Here is a 13,488-nt window from a genome sequence, read left to right as displayed (position 1 = left end):
ATCAACATGTGCAACAGGACTCATCCATTAAGCACAACTCGATGCACAAATATTTATGGAAATGACCATTCATTAGACGTTTTGCTTTTAGTTAATCAAAATCAAGCATCCATTATGAATTGCGTGGACTTTCGTAAAAGGAAAAAATTGCTTTGTTGTGATCAAGTGGTCATGGATTCAAGTGCCTGAGTCTCATGCGCTTGGATACGTTCTTTTTAAGCATCCGTTACGCATAATTAGACGGATCACTTATAGTCATAGGATGTTTAGTACAAAATTAGCAAATAACAGATCAAGGAATTTTTAAAGATAGAGATTATCAGAATTTTCAAATATGATCCATCCACTAGGCACAACTGGGATCACCCAATAGATATTTATGACCGTTCATAAAACCTTTTAAGCTTTACAAAATTATCAGAATCAAGCATCCACTACGCACAAGTAGATGGATAAACATATATTTGTCTGCATAACCATTCATATACCTTTCTGCCTTTTAATAAATTATCAAAATCAAGCATAAATCTACAAGCAAAGTTAACCTTCACAAGATTATGGAGACATAAGACATCACCTGCCCTCCACTTACATTTCTCTCATATTACATATCAAACCCTAGATCTGCATTATTTATACCCTTCGAGAGTTGTCCAACAGACTCAGTCACCATCATATTTGAGTGAGTCCTTTCTCCTGCATCACTGCAAGTCTAAAGAGTCTTGTAGCTCTTGGGAGTTAGTAACCATTTGAGCTTGAGAGCCAAAATCATGGGTTTTACAGGGCGTATGGCAGTTGGAATAATGGGTATACCTTGCCTTTCTGATTTTCTTTGTTTTCTTTCATTACATCTCTGACCATTTTCTTGATGCCAAACACACAAAGTTCTTCATTGTAATGTTTCTTACTCAACATGCATGGTTACTTGTTGCAGGCAACGCGGCTTCCTTGCTACTGTTTGCTGCTCCTATGTAATAACATACTGTGCTTCCATCTCTTGTATTCAAAAATATGAATTCCACTTGTTTTAAATGATCAGATTCTTACCTTCCTTCTTGTTTGTTGTTTGTTTAAACAGATTAACTTTCAAAAGGGTCATAACGAAGAAGAACACTGAGGGATTCTCATGTGTCCCTTATATTTTATCTCTTTTTAACTGCTTTCTCTACACCTGGTATGGTTTGCCTGTAGTGAGCATTGGTTGGGAAAACTTCCCTCTTGTCACCATTAATGGCCTTGGGGTTCTCACGGAGTTCAGCTTTATCATCATATATTTCTGGTTTGCTTCATCAAAGGGCAAGGCAAGTAAATTTTTGTAGTTCATATTTTATCAGTTAATTGCATTCTAACTCTTCCCAGAACCACATATTTCATGCAATCCACTTCAAAGGTTCAAATAAAAACCTTAAAAGTTGCAGATAAAGAGAGTTCTTCACCTATATCTCTCTCTGTCTCTGATCATCACTACGTGGAGTGCAATGATACTCTTCATGTATGGTTTTGTGATGATGTATGTGCTTTTCCTTTTAGAGTAATCGCCTCTAAAAAAATCAGAAAAGTAGCAATATTTAGGTATCGTCACTAACCCATAAATGAAGGCTTCACGTAAATGGAGCTGATACGCACTTTCTATGCGAGTGGGTATAGTGTGGTATTTTGTCGTCTTTTTCAGATTAGAGTTGCTGCAATATATAAAGAAAAGCTAACAATGAGTCATATTGGGCATGAAAGTGCAGAAGATGGTTGTCGTGGTGTTGCTTCCTGTGTTAATAGCCATCTCCGTGACTATATTAGTTTCAACATTTGAATTCCACACTCATCGCCTGCGCAAGGTCTTTGTTGGCAGCGTTGGTCTGGTGGCTTCCGTTGTGATGTATGGATCTCCCCTTGTTGCAGTGGTTAGTATTCATTTTCCCTCAATTCTTTATCTTTCTATTTAGTTTTCTATTTAGTTTAGAGTAGAAGAGCTTAACTGACGGGGAGTTCCTGTAGTCCTCATGGCAAAGATTTGTGTTCTTCTCACACTTCACCACCGCATATTAGGAGTATTAGTAGTGAAGCTTGTTTCTGAGTACTAGTAAACTCTAAATAATAGAAAAGTGTGAGAGAAATACAATCCTCTACCCGTTAAAAAGATATGAACCGACATGGACACAAGTGAGGTCAAATCTCTATGTTTACGAGAATACGAAACCCACTTACGGGATGCGAGGTATACTTCTAAATCTGGGTTTATGGTCTGGATCAGTCCCGACCTGCATTCATATAGCAAATCTAAACTGAAAAGTACTTACGTCCCTTGGAAGGCAGAAATCCAGCTCCTGATATGTAGATGATAGTAATGCACGTATAAGCATGCAAGTGCCACCCTTAGTTTATTATAAAGATGGTCCTGACTGACTGGGCAAACGTTCTCTTTATATAATGCTGATACTACTGTATGCCAATATCATATCATATATTTCTGAAAACCAATGAAAAAAAATATCCTGAAAAGCTTAATCTTTCTTCAAAGTTAAGATTGAAGCTGAGCTCATGTGTAACTTGAAGAATATTTTATCTCTAAAATACTTAAATATAGGGTCTTATATTTATTGTGTGGTATAAAAACGTTAAGAAAATAGTTATGTACTTCTATGACAGAAAAATGATCTGAACTGCAATTGAAATATAAGCAGACTTTTATTCACCTCCATTTAAAAGTGTACCTTTCACTTGTTCTGGGAGAAGTTATAAGCTTCCGGTTCAACTTACTTAATCCTTTTATGTTTTTTTGCGATTACAGAGAACAGTGATAAGGACGAAGAGTGTAGAATTCATGCCATTCTACTTGTCTCTCTTCTCATTCCTGGCTAGTACACTCTGGATGGTATATGGTCTTCTGAGCCATGATATTTTCCTTGCGGTCTGTACAGGAACCCTTTTAGTATTTCTCAAGTTTTCTTCTTTCATACCTGAACTATCTCAGCTTTAGGGTTTTAACATTTCTTGAATTTTCTTGTTGATGGGCAGAGTCCAAATGTCATAGGGAGCCCATTGGGTCTTTTTCAGTTGATACTATATTGCGTGTATCGCAAGAAGGGAGTAATAGAAGAACCAATCAAGATGGACGTGGAATCAAATGGAGTGGAACATAAACCACAGCAGATGTTGAATGGCACCAATGGCAAGATCTAACTGAGAATGGTTGAGTTCTGTTCTCCCTTTCAAATATTCTTAGTAAACTTATAAAATGGTTAACCCTAGACAAGGAAGACTAAAAATTGGGTCATTTCTCTTCACTTTTTGATGGCTGTGACAGGTGAAAGTAGAAAAACCAAATTTGGGCGAGCCGGCAGTTTAAATTATTATTAACAAATGAGACAAGAATATGTAAAAGTGGGGGTGGGTGGATAGAGATGTGTTGGAAGTTGGAACTTGGAAGAAAGTCTTGGGTTGTGTACTTTTCTTTTTTTTTAACTGATTTAGGGGTGTTGCTTGTTTGTAGCGAATTTAAGTCAATGAGAATAGAAGTAAAAATCCAATGTTGGTTTTGCTTGAATGGAGCTTTACTGTTGTTGTACTTTTAATTGTCTCCACACCATCTGGGTGTTGATCAAAGTGGAGCAAAATTATCAAATAAAATTCTGGAAATGTTGGAAGGAATATGTACTAAGAGATAGATTACTCTGAAGCATCTTTTCCAGGGAAAGAGTCTCTGGAATTGTTGATTTCCTTCACTGACTTCTTTAAGGACCGATGCCATGAAAGTTGTAGATTTCAAAAGGATATTCATTGTTGATAATCAGGGTGGTTCAGAATATATTCCAAAAATATATATACCAAACACTGCATATCTAAGTTGCCAAAGCATTCAACCAACCTGCAAAATGATGTCTGATGACAGTACGAGGTCACTTGGGTGGTTTTGGTTAACATCCAATGGTAGAATAAAGAACAAAAACTCCGGGAAAAAAGAAAAAGAAAAAAAGGTAGGGTGAAGGGGAGAAGAAGCTGGAAATTCTCGCCTTAGTGCTTCCTCTAACTGAGAATGAACTACAAGTTTAGGGGTGTAAACGGACCAAATTTGAATCAAATAATGGTAACACCATATTCACATCCTATTATATTTTGACGAATTTGGATAATATCCTATCGATTTTTGAACAGATTCAGATGATAATCAGATAGTTATTTTCTTACGTAAATTCTTTTAAATGGGCATAAATACAAATTGAATACAAATTTTCGACTCATGTTTACATCTTTACTATTTTATTTGTGATGGCTAGATTTGAAAGTTAAGAATTTAGCAACTTTGACAGCTATTTTAGTAGAAAATCTAGAATAAAAGTCACATATCATAGGTAAAAAATTTATAAAAATAAATTCAAATAAGTAATTTAAATCGGATAATTTTATCAGACGAATAATAATAGGTAAGAAAATGATATACCATATCTGCATCCTATTAGTAATCGGACATATTCAATTACCCCTTAAACGGATGCTGATGCGGATTCGGAAGCAAATTTTGATTATCCATTTACACCCTTGGCCACAACATAAGGTGTCAAAAAGCTAGGATTTAACTTCTTTTTTGCAGGGGAAGGGGGAATAATGAGTCTGGATCACCTCTCAGTCGAGTGAGCACTAACACATTTTTGCCGCATCTTGTATGGCCCACGTAACACCCCCCCCCTTTAAATTATTTTATCATATTCCAATATATGATTCACATTAAAATTATAAATAAATTAATAGGAAGACTAAGATATAAATAACAAAACTATGATAAATCATTAAATTATATTGAAATGAAGCATAAGGGTTAAAATTGTACAATTAAATTTGTTGCCAATTTTTTTTTGAGTAGAGATTTGTAATCATTTAAAACTAAAAAATCATGAAAGTAGGGGAAAAAAATCAAGGATTATGATTAGATAAATAAAATTAATAACTAAAATTATAAACATCCAACTAATAAATCTTAAGATTTAAATAGTTATTAGTAGGAATCGAAAGTTTATGGATTCAAAAAAAAAAAAACCCTGGAAATTGTGGCCTCAGAATGAACCCACAGCATAAGGGGTGCCAACTGCCAAAGGAACACAAGATGGATCCTTTGTTGCTAGGTTCCACCATTGCAACTTGCATCCTGAAAGAACTCAGATTGTCTCTCTTTTTCCACCAAATCAAGTTCGTTAAGTATCAGGTTCTGATTTTTGATAATGTAACACCGGTGACAGCCTAGAGAACTTATTCAAATCTTCACAATTTTATCCTAAGCATGAATAATCAAGAACCAAAAGAATGTTCTCCACAGAGAATACCTGTGAAACATAATAATATGCAATGGACCCAAAAGACTGAATGTTTTATCATCAATCAAACTGAATCAAATAATTAAATGGACCAAATAAAACTCAAACCTCCAACCAAAAGAAAAATATTCATAATGTGTACCAAGTTGTGTGACTAGACTTTAAACTTACTTGCACCTCAACACCACCATACTCTGAGAAGAGTATCTGAGCAAGGTGGGGTCCCACAACCACCTCCATAGCTTCACTACCAGTTCCAGAACATTATATTGTACAGAATCAGTTCTAATTCCCTCATCAACATATACATCTCTCCACTTTTATTTTGGTTGGAGAGGTGGAGCTTCAACCACTTCACCATGTAAGCCAGATCCAGGACAACTATCTCCATGAAGTTTTCCTTCAAAAACAGAGGTCCAAGGGTATAGCTAATCACAGTAATCAACCAGTGGAAAAAATCTCAACCTCCATGAAGTTTCATTCATAAACAGAGTCCCAGAGATATAGCAAATCACAGTATTTAACAAGTGAAAAATCTCAACCTTTTTTTTTTTTCATACCCATCGTCAATCATGGTTGTACAAGTGGTAAATTGATGGATATTTACTCAAATTGGCCCTAGGGATGCCAAGTCTTGACCTGTCTTGGCCTGGCATAGCTTTAAAATTGTCATCAGTTAAAGTAAAAACTAGCTTATACTTCAAGCAGGAATGATTAATACGCCACAAGCTAGGATTGGGTTAGCAATAATGCCTCAACATTACCCTTCTTCCTACAATAATGAAACTAAAACCAACCAAAAACATGGATTGGAACACTAACAGAAACAATACTCTTAAGGGATAACACTTGTCAGAACAGCTGACCATACATTTATCAAGGCAGGCCAAAGTTGCTGCCACATTAAGGATTGGCCCGACAGGTAAACCTCAAGACCCCTTGCTCACATGTAAAGTTCCATCCTAGACATAGTTTGCCCAGTGGAAAAATAGAGGTTCAAAAATCCTGGACTTCTAAAGGGTGACATGCATGGATGTACATGGAGCCATGCAAATACTCAAGGAGCATCGACTGAACAAAGATTTGAAATTTGGCAGATAGCTGATCCAAACTATACATCATCTAGTAACCATTAATTGCCACATCATCATTCCACATGGCACAACAAGAATAGGTCAGTTTGGTCAGCTTACCAAAGCCAGGCTACTCAAATGAGTTGTTTTCCTTTGAGTTGTTTTCAAACTAAACATATCTAACTAATCAATTAAGAACTAGCATGCTAAATTTATTTTCTTAACTATTTATTTATCTTAAGGAATTTTCTGTTATATAGGATATGTTTGCCTTGTAGGATGTTCCATCCTTGTATGTTTTGTTATGTTTTGTTGTAGTGCCAAGGTTCATTATATATACATTAATTGTGGTAGATTGGGATTGAGAAAATGATTCCTTTTTCTGTAACATACTCAAGTCATAAAGCAAGTATTGACCATTGTCAAAAAAAAGAAGTTATTATTCTTAATCTCAACATGGTTTCAGAGCTAGGAGCCACATAACTAATCCTAACCTAATATCCTTATGCTTATTTATGCTCCTACACTAGAACACTCTTTTGTATGAACTTTAAAGGATATGACCAAACAAGATTTAGGAGCAGCATTTAGTTCAAGCGGAGCCTAATGATTTTAAGGTATTTACTCAAGGATCATTACATAAACAACAGAATCACATTGAACTACTACTACCATTTCTCTTCACCAGTTATCACTACCATATCCAACTCCCTAGTGATTGTACTTATCCTAGTAAGTCTCTCCATTCTATGTCTTTTAATCTTAAACTTACCAATTGCCATTCATAAACCTCGTATAACTTGAACTGAGCATCCTTTCTAATATTGTTTCATATGACACTCTTTCTTCATCCTTCCATCCCTTTGTTCCTTTGTTGGTCTCTGTTTCTATTCCTGAAATTTGGAAGAAGCTCCAGCTGATTCAAGGAGGAAAGAGGCAATGAACAAAGAAATGAGTGCCTAGGGAAATAACGACACATGAGATTCAGAGTCACCTTAGTCTAGGAAAGAAATATGTAGGCTGCAAGTGGGTTTTTGCTATCAAACAAAAGGTTAGTGGAACAATGGAAAGATACAAGGAGAAGCTGGAAGGAGTAATTTGCGTTCCATGTATTAAATCTAACAACCAGTTGGATGATATTTTCACAAAGGGGCTTAGTAGTAAAAGTGTTCTAGATGAAGCCCTAGTTGATATGATATGGAAAACTAGGGTTTTATTAGTATGAAGATTCCCATCAATCTTCCACTGTTACTGCTAATTTAGTGTTGCTGGCAGTACCCTGTTTTTGGTGGTTCTTGACAGGTTTTGATTGATTGATTACTTACAGGAGTATTGAAGCTTATATTATATATGTCCTTCAGCTTGGCTGGATGCCGACCAGAGTTATGGATGCATAACAGGAAAAGTATTTAAGATTTCTTCAATTCTTCTTATCTGTGACAATATCTGAAATTGCAAACAGGTATTGATTATATGATGACTTCAAATCCATGGTTTCCTTTTACGTAAGGAGCGAGGCAACACCCAGGAAGCTCAACCTTAAGACCTGCTCTTTTTTGTTCTTAGCTACCTGTTTTATTGCTTTGATATTCTCACAATATTAATTATTATTAGGTTTTTCATTCTTAACCTTTTGACTTTAGGATATAACATCAAGCATATGGTCTACTAAATGGAACTTGGTAGCATCCATTTAGTTGGAGATTCACTGGTCACACTGTTATGTCCTGTTGGATGACACCCATCCAAGTCAGACAAACCACCCCCTCCTCCCACCCCACAATAGAGTATAAGAGAAAGGGGGAATCTCAGAAAAATTATGAATTAGAGAAGACCCATATTACTCCAGTACCATCAACTAAGCTTCTGAAGATACAATAGAACTGACAGAAGCACTTTGAAAATGGTCACTGTTTCCTAAATTTTTGCCACAAGAAAAAAGAGGCAATTGCTATAAAAAAATAAAAATAAATGTAACATTTGCCATCATTTACAAGAGGGAAAAACTGCAACATTTACCATCCACAGGTGGTAATCCTAAACACTGCTGCTGCAACCCCCCCCCCCTCTCACCGAGGCTTCCCTTTCCCTCCCAGCCGTCGTGCTAGTGCCCAGTCCTTCTGCACTGGAGTAACAGCAGCAACATGGACAAGTTAATAAAATGGAAGCAAGTGGAAGTGCAAAAAAAAAAACTCTACTTCAGTGGAATGGTGAACAGAAATGGTAAAACCATAAGTCAGTAACAACTTCATTCCGGTACAACTAGGGTCAAACTAGCAAATTTTGACAGGGAAAATAATTGAATGCACACTGAACAAATATCAAATGGTCCATTTCAGTTGTAACAGATACACTTGAATTACAAGTTGCACTTCTTAGCTTCTTTAACTTACTTCAGTCTCTTAATGTAGATTTCATTCCAGCATTTTAAAATGTACTTGAGGGATTTCCCATTTTATGCCTTATGCATTATCTATTCCAGCTTTATTACTTGGAGAAAACTGATAAAGACCAAGAAAATGCTACAGAAAATGGACAGCAAAAGCAAATAGCAAATCTCATAAAGTTAAATAATGAAGGAAAGAGACGGAGAAAATTAAGCATCAACTGTTCCAAGAAAACAGAGATGCAAACTTCATTTGCCAGCTGCTACTGAAAGCAAATAGGAAGACAGCTTAGCTGGCTTAGAACCCCTTGAAACCAGAATCTGGTAAAATAGCAGAATCTATGTCCCTTCATTATATCTGTATGTTTTTCTGATCTGATGATTTGCCAACTAATAAAACAGAAAATGCAAGAAACAAGAACAGTCCTATACAAAATATTCCAAGTATTAACTGCAAATTCCTGGAACAATATTAAAGCTAGAAAAGTGGAATGCTGATTATTCTGTGGAAGCGATTATATTCCAACGAGATACACCAACCATAAGTTCATAACAGATAAATGCAACCTCACTATGAAATCACACCATGCTAAGTTTACAACTTTATATCTCTAGGTTTTATCCTTTTATATAATATCCATGTCCATCAGAAGCATGGTTCTTATGGGATGGCCAACTCTACACAAGCCTAGATAAGGAAACCAATGCCTCCACCTCACAATAGAACCTAAGGCTCACTCCCTTGACACAATAGTTTGCTTCTGTATAAAACAAGAACAAAATAATAGGAAGCAAGGTTGTAACAGTTTCATTAATACAAGACGTTCAGCGCTAGAAACAAAGAATCTGTTCTTTTATTCCAAAAACATGCATGGTTTATTCCCCCCCCCCCCCCCAAAAAAAAAATAATTTAAGGCAATCATTATCAAACCACATTGTTGTGGTCAATAAATAGCGTTGAATGATATGATCTTATTGATAGAAAAGGAATCAGTAAACTGATATACCAGTCACCAGCCCTAAAGTGCACAAGAAACCTCTGAAGTAAACAGAATGCAAAATGAAAAGAAAGAACAAAGAATCCAACTTACTAAGAGTAACACGCTTTGCATGGATTGCACAAAGCATTGCATCTTCAAACAGATGAACCAAATAATCTTCTGCCGCCTACAAAGAGGGTTCCCCAGTAAGTGCAACATACATTCCTACAGATCCATAAGATGTATTTGTTTGGCATAGGTTACTAGAGAGAGGCGTGGTTGGAAATCTTTTGATGATACACCAACAGAGAACTAGACTTCATAGATGATCAATTCTCAATTGACTTTAATATGACATTTCAAACATACATTCCATGATAAACTTATGCACCGAGAGATAGAGGAATGGCTCCCCTTGAAGAAAGGGAAAAGATGAGTTTCTAAATAGACATCTTCAAGGGGTATTTCGGTGTGATTTAATCATATTATAAACCAACATTCTAGTACCTCCTGAAGAGCCACCAAAGCTTCAGCTGCCCAACGAGTTATCTCTGGAGCAAAAAAGTTACTGATCTCCCTTACCTGAAACAAAAATGAAGCTACTCATTGGAGTTTATCTCTAATAACTCACTTTCCACAACATCAATTTCCTACTTTCAAATTACCAACAAGCTCGCTTACATGTGGGTATATTTGAAGATAATATAAAGAAATGGAAAAGGAGGGTGGGAGTCGCACAAAGGTTTTTCATTTCCTTTATTTTGGGGACATGAGTGGAATTCCATGGGAGAGATAGACCAGTAGCATGCTTATAGATAGAACAGTAGCATATTGCCAAGGTTGCAGATTTCACTCAGCCAAATAGTTCTTAGTTTAATCGAAATAGCATTTTCCATGGGCTGATATGTTATAATTGATCTATGGTTATTTTTTATGGTTCATACTATGTGTGTGGGAAGATTTGTTACTGGGCATGATGATTATTGTTCCATCAAATGTGTTAAATTTTCAGAAGTTCAAGACCAGATTGGTATGCTCATGCTTTACCCTGAAGGAGTTTGAAAACAACCTACTGGGGAGGGCGGGGGGAAATGAATGGCCTTCAATATTTTATGGTTTAAAAGACAGCTCAATGAACTAGCAATAAATGAGAAGCCTTTCTTAGAGCACATATTCAACTCAGCCTTATACCAATTAATGGGTTCAGCTACATGGACCCTTTTATTCACCAAGCAGATAATGCTCAAAGCTTACTACAAAATACATCATAACAGGGGGGAAAAAGTTGGGGTGGGGTTGGGGTTGTGGGGCACAAAATATCTAAAACTTCAAGATATTGCTGCTATACGATTCAATGCCTCACCCATAAAGGAAGAGTTGATTACAGACCAACCTAGCAAAACCTAAATTTGAATAAGCGCAAAAATGTCGCACAACATCTTTTGAGTTGGTGTATATAGTCTGACCATTCATCCCTAGTTTTTTATGTTTATGTGTCCATTGGTTTTTCCTACTTCTAGTTCCAAAAAAGAAAAGGAAAAAAAATCCTGGTCAAGCGGAGATTAATATACTGGACTAATCCTTCAGTAACCACAACAAAGGAACAGTACTGTTGTTTTTGAGAAAACTGTGCTACAATCTGAATGACTGTTGTATATAAAGAATATGACTGGTTGGAAAAATAGAAAACAGATCGCCTTCAAGGAGATCTATCCAGTCTGTTTCACTTTCACACACCAAATAGGCAATTCTATTAGAGCACCAAAAAACCCAAGCCTAGAGTATTTTAAGTTTAGCTGGTATCGTTTTATAAAACACTGTTCAAAACTAGCTTCCTTGAACAATATCTGAGAAAGAAACAACACTTTGATCAATTTAAGCTTAACAACTCACAGTTCTAATGAAAGGTGCCGCAGGTATCAGCAGTTTATAACTTCTCTGGAAATGCCGAATCTCTCCGAAGAGCTACCGTTCCTGGACGGAAACGGCGAGGCTTACGCTGTCTCTGACTTGCCGCAGAGCCTGTAGCATCAATATTTCACTATTTCAGAGACAGAAAGCATCAATTACAGAGTCCGAGGCAGTAAAGAACTTACTTCCCGGCACGTCGGATGCATTTCTAGCTTGGCCACCAGCATCCTAAATGTTAATTTTTGTATCAGAAACTCCAATTTTAGAACAAAAATGTTGGACAGGAGACGATCATTGAAAGAAATCGAGAGATGAAACAAGTACCCGACTCGGGCCAGCAGATGCAGAAGTTTCTCCAGCTCCTACGAAAAGATACAAAATTAGGGTTCCATGATACAGAAATTAAGATAAACTTCCTTTAGACTCAAAAACACACCCAGCGAGAGCAGACCTGATAGTCGTCCAGATTTTCGTGTCCCTAAGGGAGTTGATCTGGAAGCCCTATGCTTAACCCTCGCCATGGAAACGAATAGGGACAGAAACAAAGAGGAATAGAGAGTGATGACTTCGGTGTTTTACTCCGAAGTTCAAATTACTCCAAATAATAATTTCCCGCCCGATCCAGACAGGGGACCGTTGTGGTGTATTTCGGGTTCAGTAGGGGTGACGAATGCTCCCCTGACGCTTTCCGAGGACGAAGAGTATGGTGTGGGGCCCACATGGGACCCACTATGATTTTTACTTCAAATTTTTTCGAGTCTTTTACCGGACACCCGTCATTATTAGCGTGAAATTAGTGACCATCCACTATTATGCTCTAAATTACATGGCACCCACCTAGTATGATGTTTTCTTTCAAAGGATTCTTTATTCACCCATCTTCTTGGTTAAGCTTCGTCTGTTTTCTGCTCGTTCAATGGCCCAAGAATTACAAGCGGATTAATTTGAAAGAAGTACCTTGGGCCAACAAAAAACAGGCAAAGCTTAACCAATAACATATCTACATTAACCGGTGTAAGGGCATTTGGGCAATTTCTAATTCAAATTTTAAATGAGTTAAATGAGAGTAAGGGTACTTAGGTCATTTTATCCATCACTTAACAAAAATCTTAACTGTGAGTAACCTATAATTTAGAGAATGGTTGTCATGTAATTTAGAGCATAAGAGTAATCATTAATTTCACCCCAATAATAGAGGTTGTGTCAAATTAGTGATTACCGTGTAAAAAATTCTTCCCCTCATGTCATTTTATCCATCACTCAACAAAAAATCTCTTTAATTCTTTGCCATAGGTTGTTATATGCTCTTAAGGAATGCTATGACAAAATTAGTGTTGAATCCGATTGCCTTAAAATGATTCAAGCAATAGAGAACCAATCCATTAAAGGCTCAGCAGAATTAATTCCGATTGTGGAGGACATTAGATATCTAATGCCTATATTTATGGAATGTAGAATTTGTCACATTTTTTGGGAGAATAATAGTTGTGTTTACTCTCTAGCCATGAGGGCCCTATCCTTCACAGGAGAAATAGTTTGGCACATTTCTAATCCTTGGATCCTTGGTCTTCGATCTGGACTCTTCAATTGTATTACATTCCTTTTAACAATGTAAGACTTTTTTATAAAAAAAATAAAAAAAACAAAAAATCTTAACTTTGAGTAACTTGTAATTTTGATAGTGATTGTCATTTATTTAAAGAATTAGAGTATAATGGTAGGTAGTCACTAATCTCACCCAACAATAGTGGGCGCCAAATTAATGACTACCATATAAAAACTCTTTCCCCCAGGTCATTTTATCCATCACTTAACAAAAAATCTTAATTGTGAGT

At 36.4% G+C, this 13,488-nt stretch overlaps 2 protein-coding genes across 3 annotated transcripts; one reads left to right on the top strand and one right to left on the bottom strand.

The window, feature by feature from the left end:
• Positions 1–575: 575 nt before the first annotated feature.
• Positions 576–3,645, top strand: LOC149029762 (bidirectional sugar transporter SWEET3b-like). Of its 2 annotated transcripts, XM_089142104.1 has the most exons (7): positions 576–807; positions 935–971; positions 1,079–1,301; positions 1,737–1,898; positions 2,786–2,905; positions 3,013–3,186; positions 3,302–3,645. In XM_089142104.1, the coding sequence occupies exons 1-6, from the start codon at positions 771–773 to the stop codon at positions 3,175–3,177; spliced, it is 744 nt and encodes a 247-aa protein (XP_088998230.1). In that variant the 5' UTR covers positions 576–770; the 3' UTR covers positions 3,178–3,186; positions 3,302–3,645. The 2 variants fall into 2 exon arrangements, with proteins under 2 accessions (XP_088998230.1, XP_088998229.1); XM_089142103.1 differs by having other exon boundaries at positions 3,013–3,645.
• Positions 3,646–5,064: 1,419 nt separating this feature from the next.
• On the bottom strand, positions 5,065–12,218 carry HTR12 (Histone superfamily protein). The gene is given in 8 exon segments (XM_089142102.1): positions 5,065–8,501; positions 9,854–9,929; positions 10,250–10,324; positions 11,636–11,698; positions 11,700–11,764; positions 11,839–11,881; positions 11,978–12,015; positions 12,105–12,218. Coding segments are annotated over 8 exon segments (486 nt in total). The 5' UTR covers positions 12,175–12,218; the 3' UTR covers positions 5,065–8,445.
• Between the last annotated feature and the right edge of the window lie 1,270 nt (positions 12,219–13,488).

Source organism: Hakea prostrata, chromosome 1 (assembly GCF_041222555.1).
Source record: "Hakea prostrata isolate BN-2017 chromosome 1, UWA_Hpros_2, whole genome shotgun sequence".
NCBI classification, from domain to species: Eukaryota; Viridiplantae; Streptophyta; class Magnoliopsida; order Proteales; family Proteaceae; genus Hakea; species Hakea prostrata.
Note: the sequence above shows the minus strand (reverse complement) of the source record. Positions and strands in the feature narration are given on the sequence as shown.